General features: G+C 40.6%; 1 protein-coding gene across 4 annotated transcripts in view; it reads right to left on the bottom strand.

Annotated features, from left to right (window-relative positions):
• Positions 1-26,008, bottom strand: part of EPS15L1 (epidermal growth factor receptor pathway substrate 15 like 1) — a 428,822-nt gene that overhangs the window by 212,880 nt on the left and 189,934 nt on the right. For all 4 annotated transcript variants that reach the window (XM_073559865.1, XM_073559866.1, XM_073559867.1 and 1 more), the window contains 4 exons: positions 25,079-25,243; positions 5,294-5,423; positions 5,049-5,197; positions 814-874 (listed from right to left, as the gene is read on the bottom strand). In XM_073559865.1, coding sequence (XP_073415966.1) covers positions 814-874; positions 5,049-5,197; positions 5,294-5,423; positions 25,079-25,243 — 505 coding nt within the window. The remainder of the gene's footprint in view (positions 1-813; positions 875-5,048; positions 5,198-5,293; positions 5,424-25,078; positions 25,244-26,008) is intronic.

The raw sequence follows: 26,008 nt of genomic DNA, 5'->3' as shown, positions 1-26,008 counted from the left end.
GGCACAGGATAGCCAGGCATAGGAAAAAACACTTCAAAAACAGATGACGCATTTCAACTTAGCAAGATCCCAAGATCTTGATGAAGACTGCTAAGTCGAAACGTGTCATCTGTTTTTTAAGTGTTTTTTCCTATGCCCGGGCCATTCTGTGCCATTCATGTTTTAACCTAATGGATTAAAGGTTATCTTTTAGACTGCTACCTTCTCGCTGGGTTTTTTTTTTTCTTTTCTCTTCAAATGTGAATTTTCTGGATTTTTTTTTTAAGATTCTGTCTCTCACAGCTGAAGTGTACCTACTATAAAAATTACAGACGTCTCCATTATTTGTAGGTGGGAAAACTTGCAAAATAAGCAATGTATGAAAAACTTATTTTCCTCACTGTAGATATACACTTCAAGCACAATGCAGGAAAGCCCATTATAAGCCTCTTGGCTGCACTTAGTTGAATAAGAATACTGATAAATAATAGTTGGGCAGAATGCAAATAATGTAAATATGAGACAAAAAATAGCAAGGTCTGGTGACCAAGTAATTAGAAAGAAAAGATTCTTCTTGCAAGAGTATATTATATAGAAATACAAGAATGTACCCAGCTCAAAAAATAGGCAACTGGCTAGCAATAACAATCATGTGCAAAAAATATACTATCAATGCACAGCATCAATCCATAAAGCTGTCACCTTGCAGAGTTGTGCCACAGTAAAGAATGTAGAAAGGTCATGCTGGCAGGAAAATGGTGTGGAGGACGGGTAGAAAAAAAAAAACAGCAAAAAAGGAAATTAGCCGTGTTAGGAGAGTTAAAGTCTGCTCACCTGGTTCTTTCTTGGGCAGCGTTGAGGAGGAGAAAGGATCTCTGCTCTCAAAAGGATCGGACTGTTGTAGGAGAAAGATAAACCAACATTATATAAAATACAAACAATATATCTGGCCATACACACACAATTTGGCTAGGTTGCTCCAAGAGTTGATGTACATGGGGAAGACCAATTGTGTTGAAGCATACCGACAGATTCTGCAGAGTCATGTTTACATTTTTAAGGTGTATTGGTGGCAGGAGGTAATTAATATATGGCCAGTGTAATTTGCTTGTACACTTGTATGAATATCCCACTCACCGAAGCACCACAATAATGATAATTCTAGGATTAGGAGATATAATAACTATTGTGCAGGCACATCGTTCTCCACACCATGAATGGCCAACAACAAAATGGCCAAAATATACACTGCTCAAAAAAATAAAGGGAACACTTAAACAACACAATGTAACGCCAAGTAAGTCACACTTCAGAGAAATCAACCTGTCCAGTTATGGAGCAACACCAATTGTGAATCAGTTTCTCCTACTGTTGTGCAAATGGAGCAGACAATAGGTAGAAATGATAGGCAATTAGCAAGACAACCCCTATAAAGGAGTAGTTCTGCAAGGGTGACCACAGCCAATTTCTCTGTTCTCATCCTTTTTGGCTGTTTTGGTCACTTTGGATTTTGTCATTGCTCTCACCCACAGAAGTGCAGTAGAATGAGGCATGGAAAGAGCCGTAGGAGGGCAGCAACCCAGCATCAGGACCCTTACGGCGCTACCTCCTCCTTTTTGCAAGAAGGAACAGGAGGAGCAGTGCCAGAGCCCTGCAAAATGACCTCTAGCAGGCCACTAACATCCATCTGTCTGCGCAAACTGTCAGAAACAGATTTCATGAGGGTGGTATGAGGACTAGACGTCCACAAGTACGTGTTGAGCTTACAGCCCAACACTGTGCAAGGCGATCAGCATTTGTCTGAGAACACCAAGATTGGCAGATTTGACATTGGCACCCTGTGCTTTTCACAAATGAGAACACGCTCACACTGAGCAAGTGACAGACGTGAGAGCTGCCTGCAACATCCTCCATGACCGGTTTGGCAGTGGATCAGTAATGGTTTAGGGAGGCATTTCTACGGAGGGCCGCATAGCCCTCCATGCTCTAGCCAGAGGTACCCTGCTTGCCATTAGGTACCAAGATGAGATCCTCAGACCTATTGTGAGACCATATGCAGGTGCACTGCGTTTCTTCTGATGAATGATAATGCTAGGCCTCAAGTAGCTGAAGTGTGTCAGCAGTTCCTGCATGATGAAGGCATTGATGATATGGACTTGCCTGCACGTTCCCCAGATCTAAATCAAATCAAGAACATCCGAGACATCATGTTTCGTTAGAGGTATTTTTATCGAAGTTGAATCAGCCTGTAATTTGATTTTCCACTTTGATTTTGAGCATCATTCCAAATACAGACCTCCATGGGATATTAATTTTTACTTACATTGATCATTTCTATGTTTTATTGTTCTCAAGAATTCCACAATGTAATAAATAAAAAATTTGCAAATTGAATATTTTATTCAGCGATATCTAGGATGTGATATTTTAGTGTTACCTTCATTTTTTTTGAGCAGTGTATATAGTATATGCAATGATAAACTGGTGTCGGGAGAGTCATGTCTAATAATACATAAGCAACACCAGGCAGGGAATCTCCTGGAAAAGTGTGTCTTCAAACCTTTAAAATAAGATCTGGGGACTGAAGTGTTTAGCCAAGCAGACCATATTTTAGTAGATTTAATTGGGCATTTCCCTGTCATTTCATCCCTTCACTATCTTTGACTTACATGTGCGTTAAAGGTAGTGTCCCTGCCTTTAATGTGGGGGTCTGTTGATGACCCCTGTGATTGTCATTACGATATTCCTGTGAACAACGGGATATGTATAGCAAAAGCGTTCTTGATGTTTCCTAAGAGGAATTTTTTTTTTTTTTTAAATAAACTTTTTAAAAATATGGAGTGAAAAAACACCCCAAAAAGTTCAAACCACCCCAATCACCCCATTAAAATAAAATAATAATATAATAATAAAAAAAAAAATGAACATATATGCTATTACTGAGTTCAGAAATGTCCGATCTATAAAAATACAAAATAAATTCCCGTATATGGTCGTGCATAAGCCGAGATTTTCAGCCCCCCCCTCTCTCGGCTTACACACGAGTCATATACCTGGGAGTCGGCGGGGGAGGGGGAGCGGGGGTGTCACAGATCATACTTACCCCCCCCCCCCAGCGCAGTCTCTGCAGCCCCCCCGCATCTCCGCGGTCTCCCTTCCTGTCTTCAGCGGTCACGTGATACCGCTCATTACACTCATGAATATGCGCATATTCATGAGTTTAATGAGCAGTACCATGTGACCGCTGAAGACAGGAAGGGAGACCGTGGAGAAACGGGGCTGCAGAGACCACACCAGAAGGGGGTAAGTAGGGCGATATTCACCTGTCCCCCGGTCCATCGCTGCTCACTGTTCTCTGCTGCGTCCTGTGTCATTGACGTTTAGGCAGCAGAGAGCACGGTGACATGGTTAGTGCGCGCTGCGCCCTCTGCTGCCTGAACGTCACTGACAGACGAAGTGGCAGACAGCGGTGAGCAGCGATGGACTGGGTGAAAGGTGAATATCTCAGATGTCGGGTCCTGAGCAGGAGAGGTGAGTATGGCATTATTTTTTGCAGCAGCAGCATATGGGGGCATAATATATGGAGTATCTTATGGGGGCAGCATATGGAGGCATATTCTATGGAGAAGCATATGGGGGCATATTCTATGGGGCAGCATATGGGGGTATATTCTATGGAGCAGCATATGGGTATATTCTATGGAGCAGCATACGGGGGCATATTCTATGGAGCAGCATATGGGGGCATATTCTATGGGGCAGCATATGGGGGCATATTCTATGGAGCAGCATATGGGGGCATATTCTATGGGGCAGCATATGGGGGCATAGTCTATGGAGCAGCAAATGGGTCATATTCTATGGGATAGCATATGGGGGCACATTCTATGGGGCAGCATATGAGGGCATAATCTATGGAGCATCTTATTGGGGCAAAATCTATGGAGCATTTTATGGGGCATAATCGATGGAGCATCTTATGGGGGAATAATCTATGGAACATCTTATGGGGCCATAACCTTTATGGAGCATATAATTCTATGGAGCATCTTATGGGGACATTATTAACCTTTGTGCAGCATTATATGGGTGTATTTTGTATGGAGCATCTTATGGGGCCCATCATGAACTGTATGGAGCATTATATGGGGCTCCTGATTCAATATGGATATTCAAAAAACATTTAACCTACTGATGTCTCAATTAATTTTACTTTTATTGATATCAATTTTTATTTTTGAAATTTACCAGTAGCTGCTACATTTTCCACCCTAGGCTTATATGCGAGTCAATAATTTTCCCATTTTTTTGTGCCAAAATTGGGGGGGGGGGGGTTTTGGCTTATACACGGATCAGCTTATACACGAATATATACGGTAATTAGATCGGTAAATGGCACAATGAGAGAAAGAAAAAAAATTTAAAAAAAAACACCAAAATTACATTTTTTGGCTGCTGTAACATTGCAATAAAATGCAATAAGAGGCAAACAAAACATCATATCTACCCCAAAATTGTATAAGATATACAGCAGCTCAGCACGCAAAAAATAAGCCTTTACGCTAAGCCGTAGTTCCCGAAAAATAAAAAAAATTAAAAAAAATTATTTTTACAAAATTTCTGATTTTGTTTTCACCACCTAAATAAAAAAAAACAAATAAAACAAAAACTATATGTTTGATATCTGTGTTCTCATACTTGACCTGAAAAATCATAATGCCAGGTCAATTTTACCATATACTGAACATGATATATAAAAAAACAAAAAAACTATTGTGGAACTGCACTTTTTGCAATTTCGACACTTGTACACATAACATGACAAAATGAATGGTGTCATTCAAAAGTACAACTCATCGCACAAAATACAAGCCCTCATATGGCTGGAAAAAGCAAAAAAATTACGGCTGTAGGAAAATCGGCGGGTACTAAAGAGGTAATATGGAATGTGGGAATTCACTAATTTGAACAACTGAACTAGGATATGACATTCAGTGGATTATCTCCATGTAATATTCACTACTTTAGAGGCAGAAAATAAATACATTAAGCTGGTTGCCATGTCTCACCTTTAAAGGCAGTGTCATCGAATGGACATTATTCTTAGTGAAGGGGTCAGTAGAAAAAGGGTCACCTTTACTTGGCTTATGGAAAGGGTCATCTGAAGGAGGAGCATGAAATGGGTCGCTTTCTTTAAATGGATCATCACCAAATGGATCTGAAAAACATTTTAAGATACCAGTACCTTCACTTTCCACAATCTATTCGCCTTGTGTTGCTAGGAAAAGAACCTAAGAAGACGAACTGCACTCACTGCTCTTAAATGGGTCAGCGCCTTTAAATGGGTCAGAAGTGAAGGGATCCTCAGTTTGGAATGGATCAGAATAAATGTCCTGACTGTGGCTGCTATTGAACAGAAGAGCTTTGTTCTTGAATGGATCATCCTATGAAACAGATACATATTTCATGATTAGCATGAAGCGCAACAAAATATGTAAGGCATGTGAAAAAGCACAATGAGAATGATGGCTGTTTGTGAACAAATCATTCCAGCGTTTCCAGTTTTTCAAACTGCTTACAGGGACTGGAAACAAAACCAAGACAATCAACTATCAACCCCTAATAGTGCCCCAGACATAAAGTGAAAAATACAAGCGCGCGATCGCAGCGTTCGGGGGGGAGGCAGATGGTATGGGGCTCCCTCTGTCTTAGATCGGCGTCCCCGCGATGTAATCGTGGGGCCCGATCTCTGCCATGATGACCCAAGGGTTGTCATGACAACCTCCAGGTCATTCAGATATGGAAAGCTAAGACCATGCTCACAGCATGGTGTAAGCAGCTTTCTCCATAGGAGCATTGCAATGTATTATACCTGAAAGTGAAAGTCCCATAAAGGGGCAAGGTTAAAAAAAAAAAAAAAAAAATTAAATTTGTAAAAAAATATTAAAAATAAAAAAATTCCCTAAAAATTCCCCTAAAAATACAGATTTTTATGTAAAAAAATAAAACAAAAAAATACACGTTTTGTATCGCTGCGTCCGTAAAAATCCCATCTATAAAAGTGTCACCCTAGTTAACCCCTTCAGTGAACGCCGTAAAAAATAAAACACAATAAAGTAGCAAATTATACTTTTTCCAAGCGGTATCATCATACCGCTTGGAAAAAGTGCAATAACACGCGATCAAAAAGGCGGATATAAATAAACATGGCATCATCTTGTCCCGCAAAAAACAAGCTGCCATACAGCTCCATCAGCGGAAAAATGAAAAAGTTCTAGCTCGCAGAATAAAGTAATGCAAAAATAATAAAAGTGTTTTTGTGTAAAAAAAACCAAAACATAAAAAAAGATATAATTGAGGTATCGTTGAAATTGTAGTGACCCGAAGAATAAAGCTGCCATACTAATTTTACCACACGCGGAACGGAGAAGAAAAAAAACAAAAAACAATTCCTGAATTGCTAGTTATTGTTCATTCTGCCTCCACGAAATTCGGAATAGAAAGCGATCAAAAAAGTCCTGTGCCTGAAAATGGTACCAATAAAAACGTCAGCTCGACCCGCAAAAAACAAGCCCTCACATAACTCTGTTGGCCGAAATATGGAAAAATTATAGCTCTCAAAATACAGCGATGCAAAAATTTCTTACAAAAAAATTGTCCAAAAAAAACGTCTTTTAGTGTGTGACATGAAAAAAGGATATAAATCTGGTATCGCTGTAATCGCACCAACCCGAAGAATAAAGTCGTCTAATCACTAATACCGCACGAGGAACGGCATAAAAAATAAAACCAATTCTTCACCCTTTGTGGATTTGTGCATTCTGCCTCCCAAGGATAGCAGTAAGGCGATCACAGTGGTTTACCCCCACATATGGGGTATCAGCGTACTCAAGACAAATTTCACAACTTTGGGGGGTCTAATTTCTCCTGTTACCCTTGGGAAAACAAAAAATTTGGGGGCAAAAAGATCATTTTTGTGGAAAAAAAATATGATGTTTTTATTTTCACTGCTTTACGTTATAAACTTCTGTGAAGCACTTAGGGTTTTGAAAGTGCTCACCACACATCTAGATAAGCTCCTTGGGGGGTCTAGTTTCCAAAATGGTGTCACTTGTGAGGGGTTTTAACTGTTTAGGTACATTAGGGGCTCTGTAAACACAACATGACCCCCCCCCACAGACCATTCCATCAAAGTCTGCATTCCAAAACGGCGCTCCTTGCCTTTTGAGCTCTGCCATACGCCCAAACAGTGGTTCCACCCCACATATGGGGTATCAGCGTACTCAGGACAAATTGCACAACAACTTTTGGGGTCCTTTTACCCTTGGGAAAATAAAAATTTGGGATGAAAAGATCATTTTTGTGGAAAAAAATATGTTTTTTTAATTTTACGGCTCTACGTTATAAACTTCTGTGAAGCCCTTGAAGGTTCAGAGGTCTCACCACACATCTAGATAAGTTCCTTGGGGGGGTCAAGTTTCCAAAATGGGGTCATTTTTGGGGGGTTTCCACTGTTTAGGCACATCAGGGGCTCTCCAAACGTGACATGGCGTCCGATCTCAATTCCAGCTCAAAAAGTCAAATGGCGCTGCTTCCCTTCCAAGCTCTGCCATGCGCCCAAATAGTGGTTTACCCCCACATATGGGGTATCAGCGTACTCAGGACAAATTGCTCAATAACTTTTGGGGTCCTGTAACTCTTGGAAAAATAAGAAAATAAAAATTGGGGGTGAAAAAGTCATTTTTTTGGAAAAAAAATATGATTTTTTAATTTTATGGCTCTAAGTTATAAACTTCTTTGAAGCCCTTGGGGATTGAAAGTTCTCACCACACATTTAGATAAGGGTTCCTTTGGGGTCTAGTTTCCAAAATGGGGTCACTTATGGGGGGTTTCCACTGTTTAGGTACATCAGGGGCTCTCCAAACGCGACATGGCCTCCGCTCTCAATTCCAGCCAATTTGACATTCAAAATCTCAAATGATGCTCCTTCCCTTCTGAGCACTACCGTGCGCCTAAAGATTGATCTTCCTCCACAGATGGGGTATCGTTGTACTCAGGAGAAATTGCACAACAAATATTGTGGTTCATTTTCTCCTGAAACGCTTGACAAAATAAAAAAAATTGTGTCCAAAGAAAAATTTTTGGGGAAAAAAGTTAAATGTTCATTTTTTCCTTCCACATTGCTTCAATTCTTGTGAAGTACCTAAAGAGTTAATAAACTTCTTGAATGTGGTTTTGAACACCTTGAGGGGTGCAGTTTTTAGAATGGTGTCACTTTTGGGTATTTTCTGTCATATTGACCCCTCAAAGTGACTTCAAATATGAGGTGGTCCCTAAAAAAATGGTTTTGTAAATTTTGTTGGAAACATGAGAAATCACTGGTCAACTTTTAACCCTTAACTACCTAACAAAAAAAAATTTTAGTTCCAAAAATGTGTCCTGGTGTAACATGTGGGAAATGTTATTTATTAAGTATTTTTTGTGACATACCTCTCTAATTTAAGGGCACAAAAAATAAAAGTTTGAAAATTGCAAAATTTTCGTCATATTTCCATGTTTTCATAAATAAACGCAAGTCATATCTCGAAGAACTTTTACCGCTAACATGAAGTACAATATGTCACGAAAAAACTCTCAGAATCAGCAGGATCATGGAAGCATTCCAGAGTTATAAGCACATAAAGTGACAGTGGTCCGATTTTAAAATTAAGGCCTGGTCTTTAACCTACAAAATGGCTTGGTCATTAAAGGGGTTAAAGCAGTGGTTCCCAAACTCCAGTCCTCGCGGACCCCAACAGGTCATGTTTTCAGGATTTCCTTAGTATTTCACAGGTGATGGAAGTATCATCAAGGCATCAGGAATTCTCTCATATTTGTAACACTATGGAAATCCTGAAAACATGACCTGTTGGGGTCCGCGAGGACTGGAGTTTGGGAACCACTGGGTTAAAGGATACATAGTATAAATCTTTGGAATACATCTTTTTGCTTTGTACTGTGTACACCTCTAAAACTGCAGCATGTCACTTTCAGCATTTTTGCAGCGTTGTTTCACAAAGCAATGGGTAAGTTCAAAAACACATTTAGGCTAAGTGCAGACGTACTTTTTAGCCCTGCGGATTTTTCCTCACAGAATTGAAGAAATCCGCAGGTCAAATGACCTGCATTTTTCCTGCGGATTTCTTCCTGTTTTTTTGCGGTTTTTGTGCGGTTTTCCCCTGCAGATTTGGAGAATGGAGCAGGTGGAAAACCGCACAAAAGAAGTGACATGCTGCGGATTTTGTACCGCAGGAAAACCGCGGAGAAAAATCTGCAGCGTCTGCACAGCGTTTTTTTTTCTATTGATTAACATGCTACTGTACATCACAATGCGGATATGCAGTGTTTCTGCGTGGTAAAATCTGCATCGTGTGCACATGGCCTAAAAAAACACATATATTAGGTTTTGCTGCGTTCTTGGAGCAAAAACCTAAGGAATTGGCTACTAGATTTTTTGGATATACTAAACATGCACAAGAGACTACAAAAACACAGCCAAAAAAACACAGAAAAAAACGCAGCAAAACCTGCTTTTTTTAAGTTGCTTCTTTACTGCCAAGAGAGCAGGTTTTGCCTGCAGAAATAAAACGCGGAAAAAAAAAAAGGCAACATGTGAACACAGCCTAAAACAGTCACACGTTCAGTATTTGGTCAGTATTGTCAATTAGTATGTGTAAGCCGAAACCAGGAGAGGAACAATCAGAGAAGTATAATAGAAACACGTCACCACTTCTATATTTATCGCCTACTCCTGGTTTTGGCTTACAGATACTGAGGTAAAATACTGCCCAAATACTGAACGTGTGCATGTGGCCTAAAACTTAATTTAGGATACAAACGCTCTCCACCACCCACTTCACAAACTCTGCTGTAACATTATATCTTCCTTATTTTCAGTTCCTCTTCAGCTCGCTAGTGCCATTCTTGCGGTCTGTAATTGTGTACATTCTGATCTCTCGCTCTATGTCTATACTACAATTCCCAAGAGGTAGAGCAGTCTGGCATCTCTGCCAGAACGGTTGTATGTCCCATAGCTGCCACAATATACCGTATTTTTCGCTTTATAAGACGCACCCCAAATTTTGAGGAGAAAAATAGGAAAAAATGTTTTTTTAATAAAATGGTGGTGCTTCTTATAATCCAGGCGTCTTATTGCTTACCGGTCTGTCCCCGGGGTGCTGTCGCCCACTCTGTCCCCGGGGTGCTGTCGCCCACTCTGTACCTGGTGCTGCCGCCACCGCGCTGGGTCCTCCGGATGCTGCCGCCGCCGCACTGGGTCCATTTCAGCACTGAAATCTCATCTCCTGAGATTTCAATGCGAGATCTCCATCTGCGCTTGCGCGGCGGCCATTTTCCAGGAAGCAAGCCACCGCACAGGCATTGATGGAACGGCAGAGCCCCCCACGCAGCACGGGACAGAACCCGACGGTGGCGGCAGGCACCGGGGGACCCAGCGCGGCGGCGGCAGCACCCGGAGGGACCCAGCGCGGTGGCGGCAAGTATCGGACACCCGCAGCGGCAGCACAAAAAAAGTATGTTTGCATTGTAAGTCGCACCCCTATTTTACCCCCCAAATTTGGGGAAAAAAGTGCGTCTTACAAAGCGAAAAATACGGTAATTTCTGCCTTTTTTTTTTTTTTTTTTTTTAAATGTGAACAGTCCTGGTTGGGTGTCCATCTGCTGCATTGGGTGTAGTGGAAGACCTCTCTATTATACTATTTATACTGTGGTGAAATTGATGCCCTTTTGGTGGTGTCTGTCAGTAATTTTTGGAAATGTCAACAGTCCTGCTTGGGTGTCCATCTGCTGCATTGGGTGTAGTGGAAGACCTCTCTATTATACTATTTCTACTGTGTGAAATTGATGCCCTTTTGGTGGTGTCTGTCAGTAATTTTTGGAAATGTCAATAGTCCTGGTTGGATGTCCATCTGCTGGATTGGGTGTAGTGAAAGATCTGTCAGTCCCTAAGATACTATTTCTACTTTGGTGAAATTGACGCCACTTTGGTACCGTCTGCCCCTAATTATTTTACATTTGAAGACTCCTGGTTGGGTCTCCATCTCATGGGTTGCCTGTAGTGGAAGAGATGTCTCTCCCCATTATGTGTCTCTCGCTTTCCCCAAGCAGTGTCGGGTTAGAAGTTGCGAGTGAGGGACAAAGGCCGTCTCCCAGCACAGCAGAGTTCAGACACCCGGGACAGGAAGCTGCCTGCAGTTCTGTCTGTGGCCCACTCCTCCTCCTCATGACTGATCCTAAATGACTGCCCTGGGACCTGCACAAGTGAAGCAGCAGGACCTGGTAAGTATATATATTTATATGTGTAAACATGCAGTATACAGTGTGTTTGTCTGTATATAGTAAGTGTCTACATGTCATGTATACAGTATATAGTATGAATAGTGTGACATGGTCCCAGGCAATGTACGGGAGGGGAAATATGCATCACGAAGATTGCAATCTTCTGTGGTGTGAAAACCCAAATATTTCTCTCCAGCATGTAGTCTGCTGATGGGATAATCAGCCAAGACAGGGTTGGGCTTTTTTGTGAGTGGCTGGAAGAAATGGGTGGGATGACCACTCACCATATCTCCACCCCAAGGGTGTGGTGAGACAGATTATATTTCCAGCCACTGAGTTTTTTTCTCTGTCTGTGGATCTGGAAGCAGGAAAGTGCCAGAGAAGTGTTTATGTGCAACTGTGCTGGACTCTGTTGATTATACCCTGAAGCCTAAGGACTGTTCTATATCTTATCTTTTTTTTGTTTCACGGATTTGCCAGAAAGACCAGGTTTTTCTGTTGAACCCTGCACTGGTTTATACCGTGATTTAAATAAATCAGCAGAGGTAATGTCCCGTGTCTATGATCTGTGAGCAGCTAAGTCACATTACCACAGTATATATACAGCTCTGGCAAAAATTAAGAGACCACTGCAGAATTTTCAGTTTGTCTGATTTTTCTCTTTATAGGTATATTTTTGAGTAAAATGTAAATTGCTCTTTTATTCTAAAAGCTACTCACAACATATATTCCAATTTCCAAGCACTAAATTTTGTATTTATTTTCAGAAAATGAGAAATGGTCAAACTAAGAAAAAAATACAGTGCTTGCAGACCTCAAATAATGCTAAGAAAACAAGTTCATAATCATTTAGAAACAATAGTACTAATGTTTTAACTCAGGAAGAGTTCAGAAATTAAAAATCATGGTTATTCCACAAAATATTGGTCACAGCTTTCACGTGTCTTGGCATGCTTTCCACCAGTCTTCCACACTGCTTTTGGGTGACCTTATGCCACTCCAGGTACAAAATTTAAGCAGTTCTTCTTTTTTGATGGCTTGTGACTATCCATCTTCCTCTTGACTACATTCCAGAGGTTTTCAATGGGGTTCACGTCTGGAGATTGGGCTGGCCATGACAGGGATTTGATGTGGTGGTCCTTCATCCACACATTGATTGACCTAGCTGTGTCTCATGGCGCATTGTCCTAATGGAAAAACCAGTTCTCAGAGTTGGGGAACATTGCCTGAGCAGAAGGAATCACCTGTTTTTCCAGGATAACCTTGTGTGTGTGTGTGTGTGTATGTGTGCAATATATTGTGGATATGTATGTATGGATGTATTTTAAATCACACCTGAAACACACTGCCTCTTTGCGCAGCTTCATGGGAAAGTCAAAAGAAATCAGCCAAGCTATCAGGAAGAGAATTGTGGATTTGCACAAGTCTGACTCATCCTTGGGTACAATTTCAAGATACCTGAAGGTGCCTCGGTCATCTGTACAAACAATTATATGCAAGTACAAACAAGATGGGAATGTCCAGCAGAGCCCCTGAATGCACTGCAGAAGCGCAGTGTGAACAGGGCTTAATATACTATTGTAAGGAATAGTGCCGTCTACTATACTATTCCAAACTATTCCTGTACGCTAGCCAGACACAGACCAGAAGACACTTTTTTTTATAAATCTGTTGCATGTAAAGTCTTTCAGCATTTTTGCAATATTTTTTTCCGTATTCAAATGAATGGGAAACAAAATTGCAAGTGAAAAGGCTGCAAAAACGCATTACTTTACGTGCCAATACTCTGCCTTTTTATGCAGAACAATCCACAGCAAAAACAATGCATGTGAACCCCTGCTGGGGTTTTGTGAGAATGTAAAAATAATTAGCATGAAAAGATAAATCCAAGCCAGATGTGTGATCTCAGGTTGCAGATGAGTTGTCATGACAGCTGGGGGTGTGCAGAAGACCCTCGTGCCTGTCATTGTGAACCTCCTGTGAATGCTGTCTAGGATTCAAAGGAGATTGTGATTTTTCTCTATACATAGCACCAGCAATCGGATAATCGCAGCTTCAAGTCTCCTAAGGAGGCTATTGAAGTCAGTGAAAAGTGGGGAAAAAAAGATTTAAAAAATATGAGAAAAAAAAAAATAAAAAAGTTCAAATCACTCCCCCTTTTGCCCCACTGAAATTGAAACAATTAAAATAAAAAAATACACATATTTGGTATCGCTGCATCCTGGCTGGCCATCACAACAATGCAATAAAATGCAATAGGAAATCAAAACATTGTATCTATCCCAAAATGGTATTAATAAAAATGTCAGCTTAGGGCACAAAGAATAAGCCCTTACCCAGCCCCAGATCCCAAAAAATGAAAACGCTACAGGTCTCGGAAAATGGCAACATAAGCAAAAAAAAAAAAAAAAATATATATATATATATATATATATATATATATATATTTATTTATTTATTTATTTTTTAACAAATTTCAGAATTTTTTTTCACCACTTAAAAAAAAAACTGGAGAGTCATATTGACAGGTCAGCTGTAGCATATAGAAAATTATAACAAAATAATTGCAGAATTACACTTTCTTTGCAAATTCACCGCACTGGGATTTTTTCCCCGCTTTCCAGTACACTATATGATAAAATCAATGATGTCAGTGAAAAAAAAAAGTCCTCACATGGTCATATTGTCTCAAAAATAAAATAAGAAATTGCTCTGGGAAAAAGGTGAGCAAAAAACGAAAATGCACAAAATGAAAAATCCCAAGGTCATAAAGGGGTTAAAGCACAGACAGGATGTCTCTATATTCTGTGCCCTGAATGGACTATACCAGAAATCAAGGAGCTGGAAGTCACATGACCCCATGTGATCGCTGCGTAACAGCGCAATTTTAACCGGAAGTAGATTATGAAGGTTCTTCATTTCTCATAGGCATTATATTTTTTGTAATAATCTGTATGCCAGCTTTAAGCTGTTTGAAATGTAAAAGAAAAAAGGCAAGATTTGCGTAACCAGATTATCTCAAATGAGGATCTGTTAGCATCTAAAATAAATAGTCTATTACTGGGTTTAAAAACAGAAAAGAATGGGGGCGTGGCTTAGGTGCAGGTGATGTAGGTCACAAACGTGCGAGCTCCTGAGGTAACCCTCTAACTCGATGTATACCGCAACTTTTTTGCAAATTTTTTATTTCCATTTATATTTGATAATTGATTGCAGAAGTTTTTATGAACATTTTGAGACATTTCCCGTCTTAATCGGATATTCCTAGGATTAATTATCCTGTTTTGAAGATGACAGACTGTTAAAATGGCGTCTGTTATGAGCTCATTTTTTCCTTCATCTTTGATTTCCGATGAACTCCCTCTGCTGGTGAAAGGAGGTAGTGAAATTGATTTGGATGGGAAAAACCTGTCATCTGAACAGGTGGAGTATGATTGGACATCCGGAATCTCTGAGTGGATATAAGGCCGCCGACGCCCTGCTGGGTTGCTGGTGATCCTTTCTGCTCTGAGCTCTGGCCTCCAGTTTAGTCCTGTCTACTAAAGCTAAGTTTTTGCTCTGCTATTGTTCCATGAGATTTTGTCTGGTTTACTTAGTGTTTGTGTTCAGCCAGCCCTGGTTGGGACTGGCTGAACTCCATTTTTGTCTCTGATGAATTGATCTCTTTGCTCTGTTTTCAGAATATACTTGAGTGCTGATGTAGTGATTTTTAAGTCTAGTGACTTCAGGGCCTTTTCTATCAGACGTGTTGGACATTATTTTTGGCAGGGTTTTTGCGTGATTGCAGACAGTTGCTTTTCTTTCCTGTCCTATCTAGTTAGTGAGGGCCCCATCGTTTGCTCAGCCTGTCTTTCTGTCTGTGTTTGTGTTTTTATCTGTTTTCACCGTCAATACATGTTGGGGGCTGTCTATTGCTTTGGGGTCTACTCTGGGGCAGTTTAGATTTCCCCTTTCTTTCTTTAGGTTTATTTAGTTATCCCGCTGTGAACGAGGTGTCTAGGACTACAGTAGGAACACCCCACAGCTACTGTTAGTTGTTGTGAAAAGGATCAGGGGTCTGCAATCCGCTAGCTACCAACCTCTCCAGTTTTCTGGACTTAGGCCATGTGCACACGCTGCGGTTTTGCTGCGGTTCTGCTGCGGTTTTGGCCCTGCAGAACTGCAGCAGTTCCGCAGACATGGTACTTCACCATGTTAGCCTATGGGTTTTCAAAACCGCAGTGCTCACGCTGCGGTTTTTTACTTGCGGAAAAGCTGCGGTTTTTTTTCAGCAGCATGTCAATTATTTCTGCGGATTCTGCTGCGGTTTCACACCTTTAACATAGTAGAGGTGTGAAACCGCAAGGCAAAACCGCAGGCCAAACCGCAGCAAAACCGCAGGTCACTTTACCTGCGTTTCCGCGGGAAAAAACCCACAGGTGAATCCGCAGCGTGTGCACATACCCTTAGCTTGTATTTTTGTTTTTTCCTCCTCCGGTGACTCATTCTTAACAGGCGTCATCCAACGGCCGGTCCCTGTGAGAAACTGATTCTCTGAGGTAAAATAAACTCCATGAATACAGTTTTTCTTTTCAGAACTTTTTTTTATTATTAAATACATTTGTGTGACTTTCTGAAATCTTTAAGTCAATTTTTGCTATTTGCGTTTTTTTGTGATTACCTATTTTACCTTACAACTGTGAGGAAATTATATCTGTGTCAATAAACTGTACAGCTTTTCTGGGAGCATTTTCATTTTTATTTTTAAAATCCCTGTTAATGTGAGAGACCTTTCCATCTGTTTTTTTTTCTTGCTGCCTGGAATTTTCCTCTCACCTGAGGACATGACCGCATAGGACTTGCAGCTGGACGTTGTTGCCATAGCGACGCAGCTGCTACCTGCAAATAATGAGTTCATCCATTGCTTGGTTTTTTCCTTTGAACACCATCACAGACCCTCTTTGGTGTTGCCCCTTGCCAACCAGGGGGGTTTTCACCCTCTTCTGATGACACTAATACCGGGCACACCAGCTGTGAAGTTCCTGTTGCAGCCCGCAGCCCTCCAGCTTCATCTTTCCTCCTCCCAGTGACGTCACCGCTGACCGCGGCCATTCTGTGAGTGGTGTGGAGAAATACCGCTGAGCATCTACGTGGACCTTCCTGGGGGTTGCCCCTTGCTAGACGGGAGGTATTGCTGCTCCTTTGCCTTCGTTTGCACCGTGCACACCGGCGGTGAAGATCCTGATACGGCCCGCTGCCCACGTCATCTTCCCTCCCTCCGGTAACGTCACCGCTGATATCGGACATCTTGGGGGCGGTACAGACTTCACCGTGGTTCTTCATTGCAGTTGCCCTTAGCTGACCGGGGGGCTTTGGACCTCGTCTGGCTGCGCAAACACCGGGCACGTCATCGGTAAGGACTCTGTCATAGACTGATGAGTGCGCCGGCTCTCTGGCATCTTTCTTCCTCCCTCCAGGTGACGTCACCGCTGACTACGGCCATCTTGTGAGCGGTGCAGGAAAATACCACTTGTCTTCAGCTATACTGCTACTTTGTATTGCTTTGTTTGCCACATACTATCATTAAGAGAGTTGAGAGGGAATGTTTCTAATTGTCTCAAAGGTAACTGCTGGAGGGCATTGGGGGCTCTTTGCTTATTAATAGAAGAAAAGTTGTGCATATTATATTTCTTATTGCTTGCCTTCTCCTTGCATTTGGTTGATCCCTTTTTGGCTCATACAATAGGGCAGGGGGGAGTATAGGAGTTTGCTGTGCTGACTATAAATGGGGAATAACAAACAATAAAATAACAATTAATAATATAAATAATATATCTATAGAAGGCACAAAAGAGGAAGGTGAGCTGTTTGGATTTAAAGGAGTCTATACTTTTCACCACAAATTCTTACGGTTCTGTACCTTATTGTTTACTGATTCCTGGGACCGGGATTTGGTTTTCCATAGTCATTATTCTTGACTAAATTTAAGGTCCAAGTTCGGACATAGTGTATTTTGGAGAGACCCTTTTTACATACAGTATTTACAGCTCTCTACATAGAGAGTACCTAGTTCTGTCATTTTTGTTCTTCTCAGTTTTCTTAGAACAATATTTGACAGCATTTGTCATCTTAATTCAAAACTGCCTGGTACCAAATCTTCAGGCTCTTCTAAAATTCCAAAGCACAATGGGGACCTCAAGGGACTCGGCTGATTTAATGAGTTCGGTCAAGTCTCAGCATCCTATTGAGAGAGATCGCTCGTAGTCTTCTACCAAGACCCTGTCCCCTTCTTTGTTTACACATAAAGCTTGCTTGGTAGAGCTAAGTGGGGACCATCCTTCCTCATTCACTCATACAGAATCCATGGACCTCTCTTCCTCTTCAAAGAGTAAGGGTCACTCAGGTTGGGAAGGAACTCAGTCCTCCACTAACAATTCTTTGGAAAAGGACTTTAATAATTACTTCCCCAATCCCAATCAAAAAAATCCAGACCGAGGACTGAGGAACCAACTGTGTCTTTCCCGTCTTCTTGTGCCTGTCATGACGCAAATTCACTTCAGGCGTGTATGAATAGTCTCGTTGATAAAATTAGTACCAAGTTGTGTCTCGATACGGACAACCAGACAAAAAATTTTCAGGAGACTTTTGAAATTTTCACTTCTCGGTTGGACAACCATGAAGTCAGGATAGGAGAATTAGAAAAAACAAATGCATTGTCCCTGAAGGCACAGACTGACTCCAAGGCAGAGATACGAAGCTTAAGTTGGCAGATTTAGAAGATAGATCTCGTCGTAACAACATTAAAATCAGAGGTATAGCTAAGTATATTTCGCCCCTTAAGCTCCCCGATTTTATTAAAGGGATTTTTAGGAGGATGATCCCAAATCTTTCAGATACTGATCTCATTATAGATCGGATTCATCGTCTTCCTAAGCCTTCATCTGTCCCTAAAGACCTCCCTAGGGATGTTATAACGAAAATACACTTTTACCATGTTAAAGAGAGAATACAAAATTTGATCAAACTTAAAAGAGGATTCCCGGAACTCTATAAACATCTTAAATTGTTTGCTGACTTGTCTAAGGCGACCATAGAGGGTCGAAAACAATTTAAACCACTCACTTCCATTCTGAGAGAAAAGGACCTTCCTTATAAGTGGGGTTTCCCTCTAAAGCTCATTTTCAATTTCAGGGGTAAAACTACAATTTTTCTTAGACCTGAAGAAGGTCTCCTTCTTTTGAAATCCAACGGTGTTGTTTCTTCTGCTCATGCCTCTACTTCCACAGGTCCAGGTCATGTCACTTGAGTTCAAAATGTCGTTTCATAAATTGAATACCTGGGTTTATTATTCTATTAAGTATTAATATTGTATGATATTGTACTTCTGTTGTTCATTTGTTTATAGAGTTAGACATTTGTTATTGGTACTAAAGAGGGTCTCCTTAGTTTTGCGCTTCACGGACTTTACCCCGCTGCAAGTAGGAGAGCCATTTTATTGGTTTCCCTCTAGTGTTCTAGTGCTTTAAAGTTCAAAGTTTTCTTTGTATTACTATTTTTGGTAGTGGTCTATTTTTCTTGTTCATTTCCAGCCAATTATAGCCAGCTAATACCAATTTTTTCCTTTCTTTTTTTTTTCTTTCTAATGGTAATTAATTTGTTTACCTACAATGTGAGGGGTCTTAATAACCCACATAGACGCTTCTCCTTTCAGAGAGAAATTAATAAATCTGTTGCAGATGTGGTGTGCCTGCAAGAGACTAAATTTAAGCTGAATAATCACCATGCTTTTGCCCTGAAAAAATACCCACATAGTTTTGAAGCCTCCGGCCCCTCTAAAAAAGCAGGGGTTATGACCTTGATCAGAGATTCCTTGTCGTTTAAACTGTTGGAGGAGTTGGTTGATATAAATGGTCATTTTCATGTCCTTGTTTGCAAGCTAAATTTACACAATTGTAAATGTTTACGTTCTCAATAAGGGTCAGGTTACATTTTTAGATAAATTAATGAAAAAAATTGAATGACTTAGAAAAGGCATTCTTTTACTTCTAGGTGATTTCAATATGGTCCCCGATAATTTGCTTGATTCCTCTTGCACAAATAGATTTAAATTCCCCTCATTAAATAATTGGATCTTTAAGCACAAACTTTTGACATCTTTAGATGTTTACACTCTACTTCGGAGTACACATTTTTCTGATGCTCATTTGTCAGCTTCTCGAATTGATTTGACGTTGTCAGATGTTTTCTCCTTACCTAGATTTTCCTCCACATCTATAGGTAACAAATCTATTTCGGACCATGCCCCTGTAGTTGCCAAATTGATAGAAGGTCATTGTATAGTCAATCGCTGTGAAAATGTAATGCCTCTAATTTTCAAAACCCTAAATACCATGAAGAAATCTCCCGAACTCTTAACCTTTATTTTTCTGACAATGTGTATGACCCTTCAAAACCATTCCTCCAATGGAATGCACACAAGGCAGTTCTTTGTGGAACTCTGATTCAAATTTCCTCACGGATTAAAAATTTTAACAAACAAAAGATTAAGCCTTTGCAAGCCTTGATCAAGGAGAAGGAGACGTACTTGGCATTAGCCAATAGCCTTACCCCTTGTGCCAAAACTTTAGCTGACTTATCTTAGGAATGAATTGAGGGCCACGATTTTTTCATTTTATGACTCTGCGGTCAAACAGTCGAAATTCAATCACTATATGTCCCTTAACAAGCCCACTCGCTTTATGTTTAATAGGATTAAAAAGGCTAGAATATGTAATAGAATTGACAAGATTAATACTCCTAAGGGAATTTCTGACCCACCCGCAAGACATTGCTAATGAATTCACAAAATATTTTAATAAGTTTTATAACTTGCGCTCTGATCCCTTTCTGCCCGTTCCAGATGTGAAATCTATTCATGACTTAATGTCTTCTATCAATCTTCCAAAAATTGACTCCACAGATGCAGACTTTCTGGCTGCCCCTTTTACTGCGGATGAGATTAGTGGGACAATAAAACAATTGAAATCACATAAGGCCCCTGGGTCCTGATGGGTATAACAATAATTATTATAAGTCATTTAGTGAAATTCTAGTCCCCCATTTGACTCAAATTTTCAATGCCGCTGCGTCCGTTGGTTCTTTCCCTAGGGAGAATTTAGAGGCTACGATTATTCTTATTCCCAAGCCTAACACAAATCCTGACCAAATACTTAATTACCGACACATTTCCCTGATTAATACCGATCTCAAAATATATTTCAAAGCCTTAGCTAATCGACTTAACCTTATTTTACCCATACTGATTTCCACGGACCAGATTGGATTCATTTAAGATCGGCAATCCATTGAAGGTACCAGGAGGCTGCTAAATATTGTTAAATTAATTCCCAAAAACTCAACTCCACTTTAATTTCCTTAGATGCAGAAAAAGCTTTTGATTGTTTGAATTGAACTTTCCTCAAATGTTCCCTTCAAAAATTCGGTTTTGATTTGGATATTATGACTAAAATTATGACCCTATATTCCCACCCTCAGGCCAAGATTTTTATTAATAACCATTTTTCTTCTCCATTTAGTATTTCTAATGGTACCCGACAGGGTTGCCCTCTTTCCCCATTACTTTTTGTCCTTGCCATAGAACCCTTAGCTCAACTCATTCGAGATAATCCCTCCATAGAGAAAATTAGAACGGACTGTAAAGAATTTAAAATTAGTTTATATGCCAATGATATCCTCCTGTCCCTTACTAATCCTTATCGTTCTATTCAACATGTACAAACTCTTCTTTGTGAATTTTCATCTTTTTCATATTTTAAAATAAATGAATCCAAATCAAAAAATTTTCATTTTAACCTCACTGATTCTCAAATCCAAAGTATAAAGGATGTTTCTCCTTGGGGATGGGTGGAGAGGGACAGTGTGTATTTAGGCCTAAAATTTTCTAGAAACTTTAGTTCCCTGATTCCCAGAAATTTGGATTCCCTTATTGCTTCTATTTCTAAAGAACTTACATTTTATGTTGATAGTTATCTTGGTGGGGAAAATCCCTTATTGTAAAATCAATTATTCTTCCCAAGATCCTCTATGTCTTTAGGCCCCTTCCCTTACTTATCTCTACTTCCTATTTAACCAGTTTGCAGGCACCCCTCAATCTTTTTGTTTGGGGCAGCAAGAGAGCTCAAATAGCTTCTAATCAACTGTATAAACATAAATTACATGGTGGTATGGGCGCCTCCCCAATATATCGGCCTATTATTTTTCTAACTTAATTAAACAGTCTGTACTGGTGGTCTACTGATCATACGCATTCATGGTTGGAATTGGAATCATATTTTAATAGAAACTCTCCGCCTTGTAATATTATTCTGAATTTATTCAGGAATAAGTCTGATTCGGTATGACCATCCAATCTTTATGGATGTTCTTGGCAAAAACTCCTAAAAATTAAAAGTGGTTTCACCAAGTCGGAGCTCCTACTGAGACTTTCCCTTTCCTTTGTAGCCACTGTTTTCACATTTGATCTGGATTCAAACTGGGCTGATTGGGGAATCTCCAAAATACATTACATTTTTGATGGTAATAATTTTTTTCATTTGCTCACCTTAATGATAGATTCAGTATTCCCCCATCGGCTTTCATGCCATTTATTATTTTGAAAGATTTTTTGAGGCCATTGGTTCACGGCAACCCTCCACTCTCGGAACCTGCACTTAAGGGAATCTGTCACCCCTTTTTTGAGATATCATATAATGATATCATTCAATTGTGTGTCACATAAGGATTCTCTTAGTACTCTTGCTTCCCCCTGACCCCGCACCTTTCGTGCATAAATACCGTTTTTATATTGGTTCAGATGTATGTAAACTGCCGCTGTCCGGTCCGCTGGGCTGGGCTTATTCAAATCCTCGCCCCCTCCCTGTCCTGCTCTATGCATTTCTTCTTGTGTAGAGCAAGACGGGGGGGGAGCAGTTGAACAAGCCCCGCCCAGCGGACCGGACAGCGGCAAGTTTACATACATCTGAACCGATATAATAAAGGTATTTATGCATGAAAGGTGCGGGGTCAGGGGGAAGCAAAAGTACTAAGAGAATCCTTATGTGACACACAATTGAATGGTATCATTATATGATATCTCAAAAAAGGGGTGACAGATTCCCTTTAAAGGGGATCTGTCACCCCATTTTTCGCCTATCAGCTGGGGCCACCACCATCAGGGGCTTATCTACAGCATTCTGTAATCCTGTAGATAAGCCCCCGATGTAACTTGAAAGATAAGAAAAGCACGTTAGATTATACTCACTCGGGGCTTCGGTCCGATAGGTGTCGACGTCCCATCCGGCGCCTCCCATCTTCATACGATGATGTCCTCCTCCTTACTTCTCCCTTGGCTCCTGCGCAGGCATACTTTCTCTGCCCTATTGAGGGCACAGCAGAGTACTGCAGTCCGCAGGCGCCGGAGCGCTCTGACCTTTCCCGGCGCCTGCGCACTGCAGTAATTTACTCTGCCCTCAACAGGGCACAGAAAGTATGCCTGCGCAGGAGCCGAGGGAGAAGCAAGAAAGAGGACATCATCGTATGAAGATGGGAGGTGCCGGACTGGACCACGACACCCACCACACCTGACCCCGCCCCCCGGTGAGTATAATCTAACGTGTTTTTCTTATCTTTCAGGTTTCATTGGGGGCTTATCTACAGCATTACAGAATGCTGTAGATAAGCCCCTGATGGCGGTGGCCGCAGCGGATAGGCTGAAAATTAGGTGACAGATTCCCTTTAATATTCTATGTAACTTAGGCCATAGCATATTTTGGACCATTCAGTATGTATACCAGTGGTTTAATAAAAATTTTAAAATTTCTAAAATCCCCATACATGAGCAAATGGGAATCTAATTTGAATCTTTCTATAGATTTGGATAATTGGGAGCTGGCCATATCCTTAACTTTTTCTTCCACCATATCCATGGCTCTTCAGGAGTCTTATTTTAAAATCATTTCTCGATGGTATTACTCCCTGTCTCGGTTGGCATTTATAAAACCTTCCAATTCCCTCCTTTGCTGGAGAGATTGTGGGCAATGCGGCAGTCTTTTACTTTTGTTTTGGTTTTGCCCACGTATTAGACCTTTTTGAGATGAGATCTCTTCTCTCCTTGCAGTTCTATTAAGAGATTCAGATTTTTCTTTATCTCCCCAGTTGGCCCTTCTCTCTTTGAGTGCAGATCAATTGAATCCACCTTTAAGGAAAACTGTTTTGCATTTGCTCTTAGTTTCCAAAAATATTATTGCTCTATTTTGGAAATCTACTAAAGTGCCCTCCGCACAAGAAGTTATCGATAAATTGTCTCTTAATCATTCTTAAGAACGTAAATTAGCGTTTATAAATAATTGTTTTCCTGCATTTTCGAAAAAATGGTCTCACTGGCTGGAAATATTTCCGTAAGATTGTATTTTTAGTTTTGTTTTGTTGTTTTTGCTTCCATGCATTCTGACTGCTTCATGTCATTGCGTCCATGTTACACTTGTTATCACAATGTCTTGTTTCATCTTTTCTCCTTGAAAATGTTAATAAAATTATTTGGAAATAAAAACAGAAAAGAAAATGTGCACTACTGAAAATAGTAAACCAATGATGCAACCATTGTGCTAAAAAAACAAAGCGCCACCCAAAAAAAGGCAGATTAATACGTATAGCAAAATAGCCTTATTAGTTCAGCAAAAAAAATCATTTATAAACCTTTAAGGCACCACTCCTTGCATTGTTAACGTTCACCACCGGAGTGGTATGATGAATCCAAGTATGCTGTCCTAGTAATAGCTGCAATCTTCTGCTCTTCCCAGTGCTGCTCCGGTCCTGTGCTGATCAGAAGTAAGAGGTAACCTCGTTCGGGCTCTCATAGACTTACTTACACTGAACAGTAACTTATGGCTTTAGAGGCAAACGCTGTAGCAATCCGGCAAAGTTATAACCTACAGAAGAGGATCAAAGCAGCAAAGATAACAGAAGACCACCGCTACTACTATAATACTAGGGGCAGGGAACTCATATTTGTGACACCACTCCAGCTTTGAAACAAGAAAAAATGCTTGCATGGTGCTTTATAGCCACAGGGGGAACAAACAGGTCACATCAAAAATAAATCACTGACTACCTGTAATTATCTTGCTATGATATAGAAGATCAAAATAAACTGGGTGAGAACTATTAAAATATTGAAATACTAAACCACCTTTCCTTTTGCTTGTCACTCAATCATACGCTATTTTAACCAACATCCAAAAAAAATTACTCAAATATCAAACCCTACTGTGTGCAAAGATCTAAACATATAAAAAGTCCAAGCTGCAAAAACAAAGTTTACAGAAAAGTCTTTAAATCAGTAATATAAATGTGTCAATGCCACTGTATAGCCCCTCAGTCATAAAAAAAGTAACAGAAACATATCTTGCCAAACTTACACAGTAAAAAGCTATATTTGAATTGTGAAGTCTGATAAAGTATTGTGAATGTGTGCTGAACAGACTAGATCAAAACAATATTCAATTAATGTGACAACAGAGAAAGGATCATACATAGTGTAATGTCATTAGTGTAGCAATGCAATTATGAATAAAATGGAGATATAGACAACTCTATGCATACTGCAGACATTACATGGCCCCCCGATATTGGGCCTACAACAGACCAAAGAGAACAGAAACGGAGCCATTAGTCAATGGGAAAATCATTTAAAATGTTGGTTACCACAAACCAGTTCCATAGCTCCTGAACCAGTGCTGCTTCTTACCGCTGCTGTGGAAAGCTCCAACCTCTCTCTGGAGGAATAGGCCTCAACATCAGATAAGTTATTCATACTTCCTCCATGGTCTCCGTTTAGTGCATTGTTGTATTGCTCAATAGTTTTGTTCATTTCCTGCTGACTCTCCTGAAGCTGTGACAATTTACTTCGAGCCTGGAAAAGGAATTTAAAAACACATTTATTGACCAATACGTTGTAGAGAACACGCCATGAATGCCATTTGGTGCCCCCCAACATCAAGACCAAGAGATGCCATTGACCACTCAAACTAAGCAGCTTCTTTCTAAAGCAGTGAAGGTTGTGCCATCATTACCTAGGCATTGACATTAAAGGGAATCTGTCAGCAGGTTTTTGCTACAACATCTGAGAGCAGCATAATATAGGAAAACAGACATTGATCCCAGTAATGTAGTGAATGCTTTACTGGGTAAAGCAGTTGTGACACAATCAGTGCTTTTATATGTAGCAGAGCAGAGAACGCTAACTTCACTCACACCACAGCTTTCTGTATCATTGTATATGGACAGTGATTTCAAAGGAGGGAGTGGTCAGATCACTTGGCACAATTAGGAAGTCTGGGCAGTGATAATCTCCTGGTGATAAAACAATCATTGTATGGAAACAAAAGCAGACAGAACACAGTTTAACCCCTTTCTGTCTTGTGACCTACTATACCGTCCATGTGCCCTGGGACTTAATTCCCAGGGACGGGATAGTACGTCACAGCGATAAGCGGCGCCCACGTAGTGAGCGCCGCTGATAGCGGCCGGGTGTCAGCTGATTATCACAGCTGACACCCGGCACAATGTGTCAGGGGCGGTCACGGACCGCCCCCAACACGTTAACCCCTTGCACACCACGATCAAACACGATCACGGTGTACCGGGGGTTAAAGGGAAGCATCGGCAGGGAGTTGGC

Source organism: Dendrobates tinctorius, unplaced genomic scaffold (genome assembly GCF_039654945.1).
Source record: "Dendrobates tinctorius isolate UK_male_01 unplaced genomic scaffold, ASM3965494v1 ptg000276l, whole genome shotgun sequence".
NCBI classification, from domain to species: domain Eukaryota; kingdom Metazoa; phylum Chordata; class Amphibia; order Anura; family Dendrobatidae; genus Dendrobates; species Dendrobates tinctorius.
This window is presented reverse-complemented; position numbering and strand designations above follow the sequence as displayed.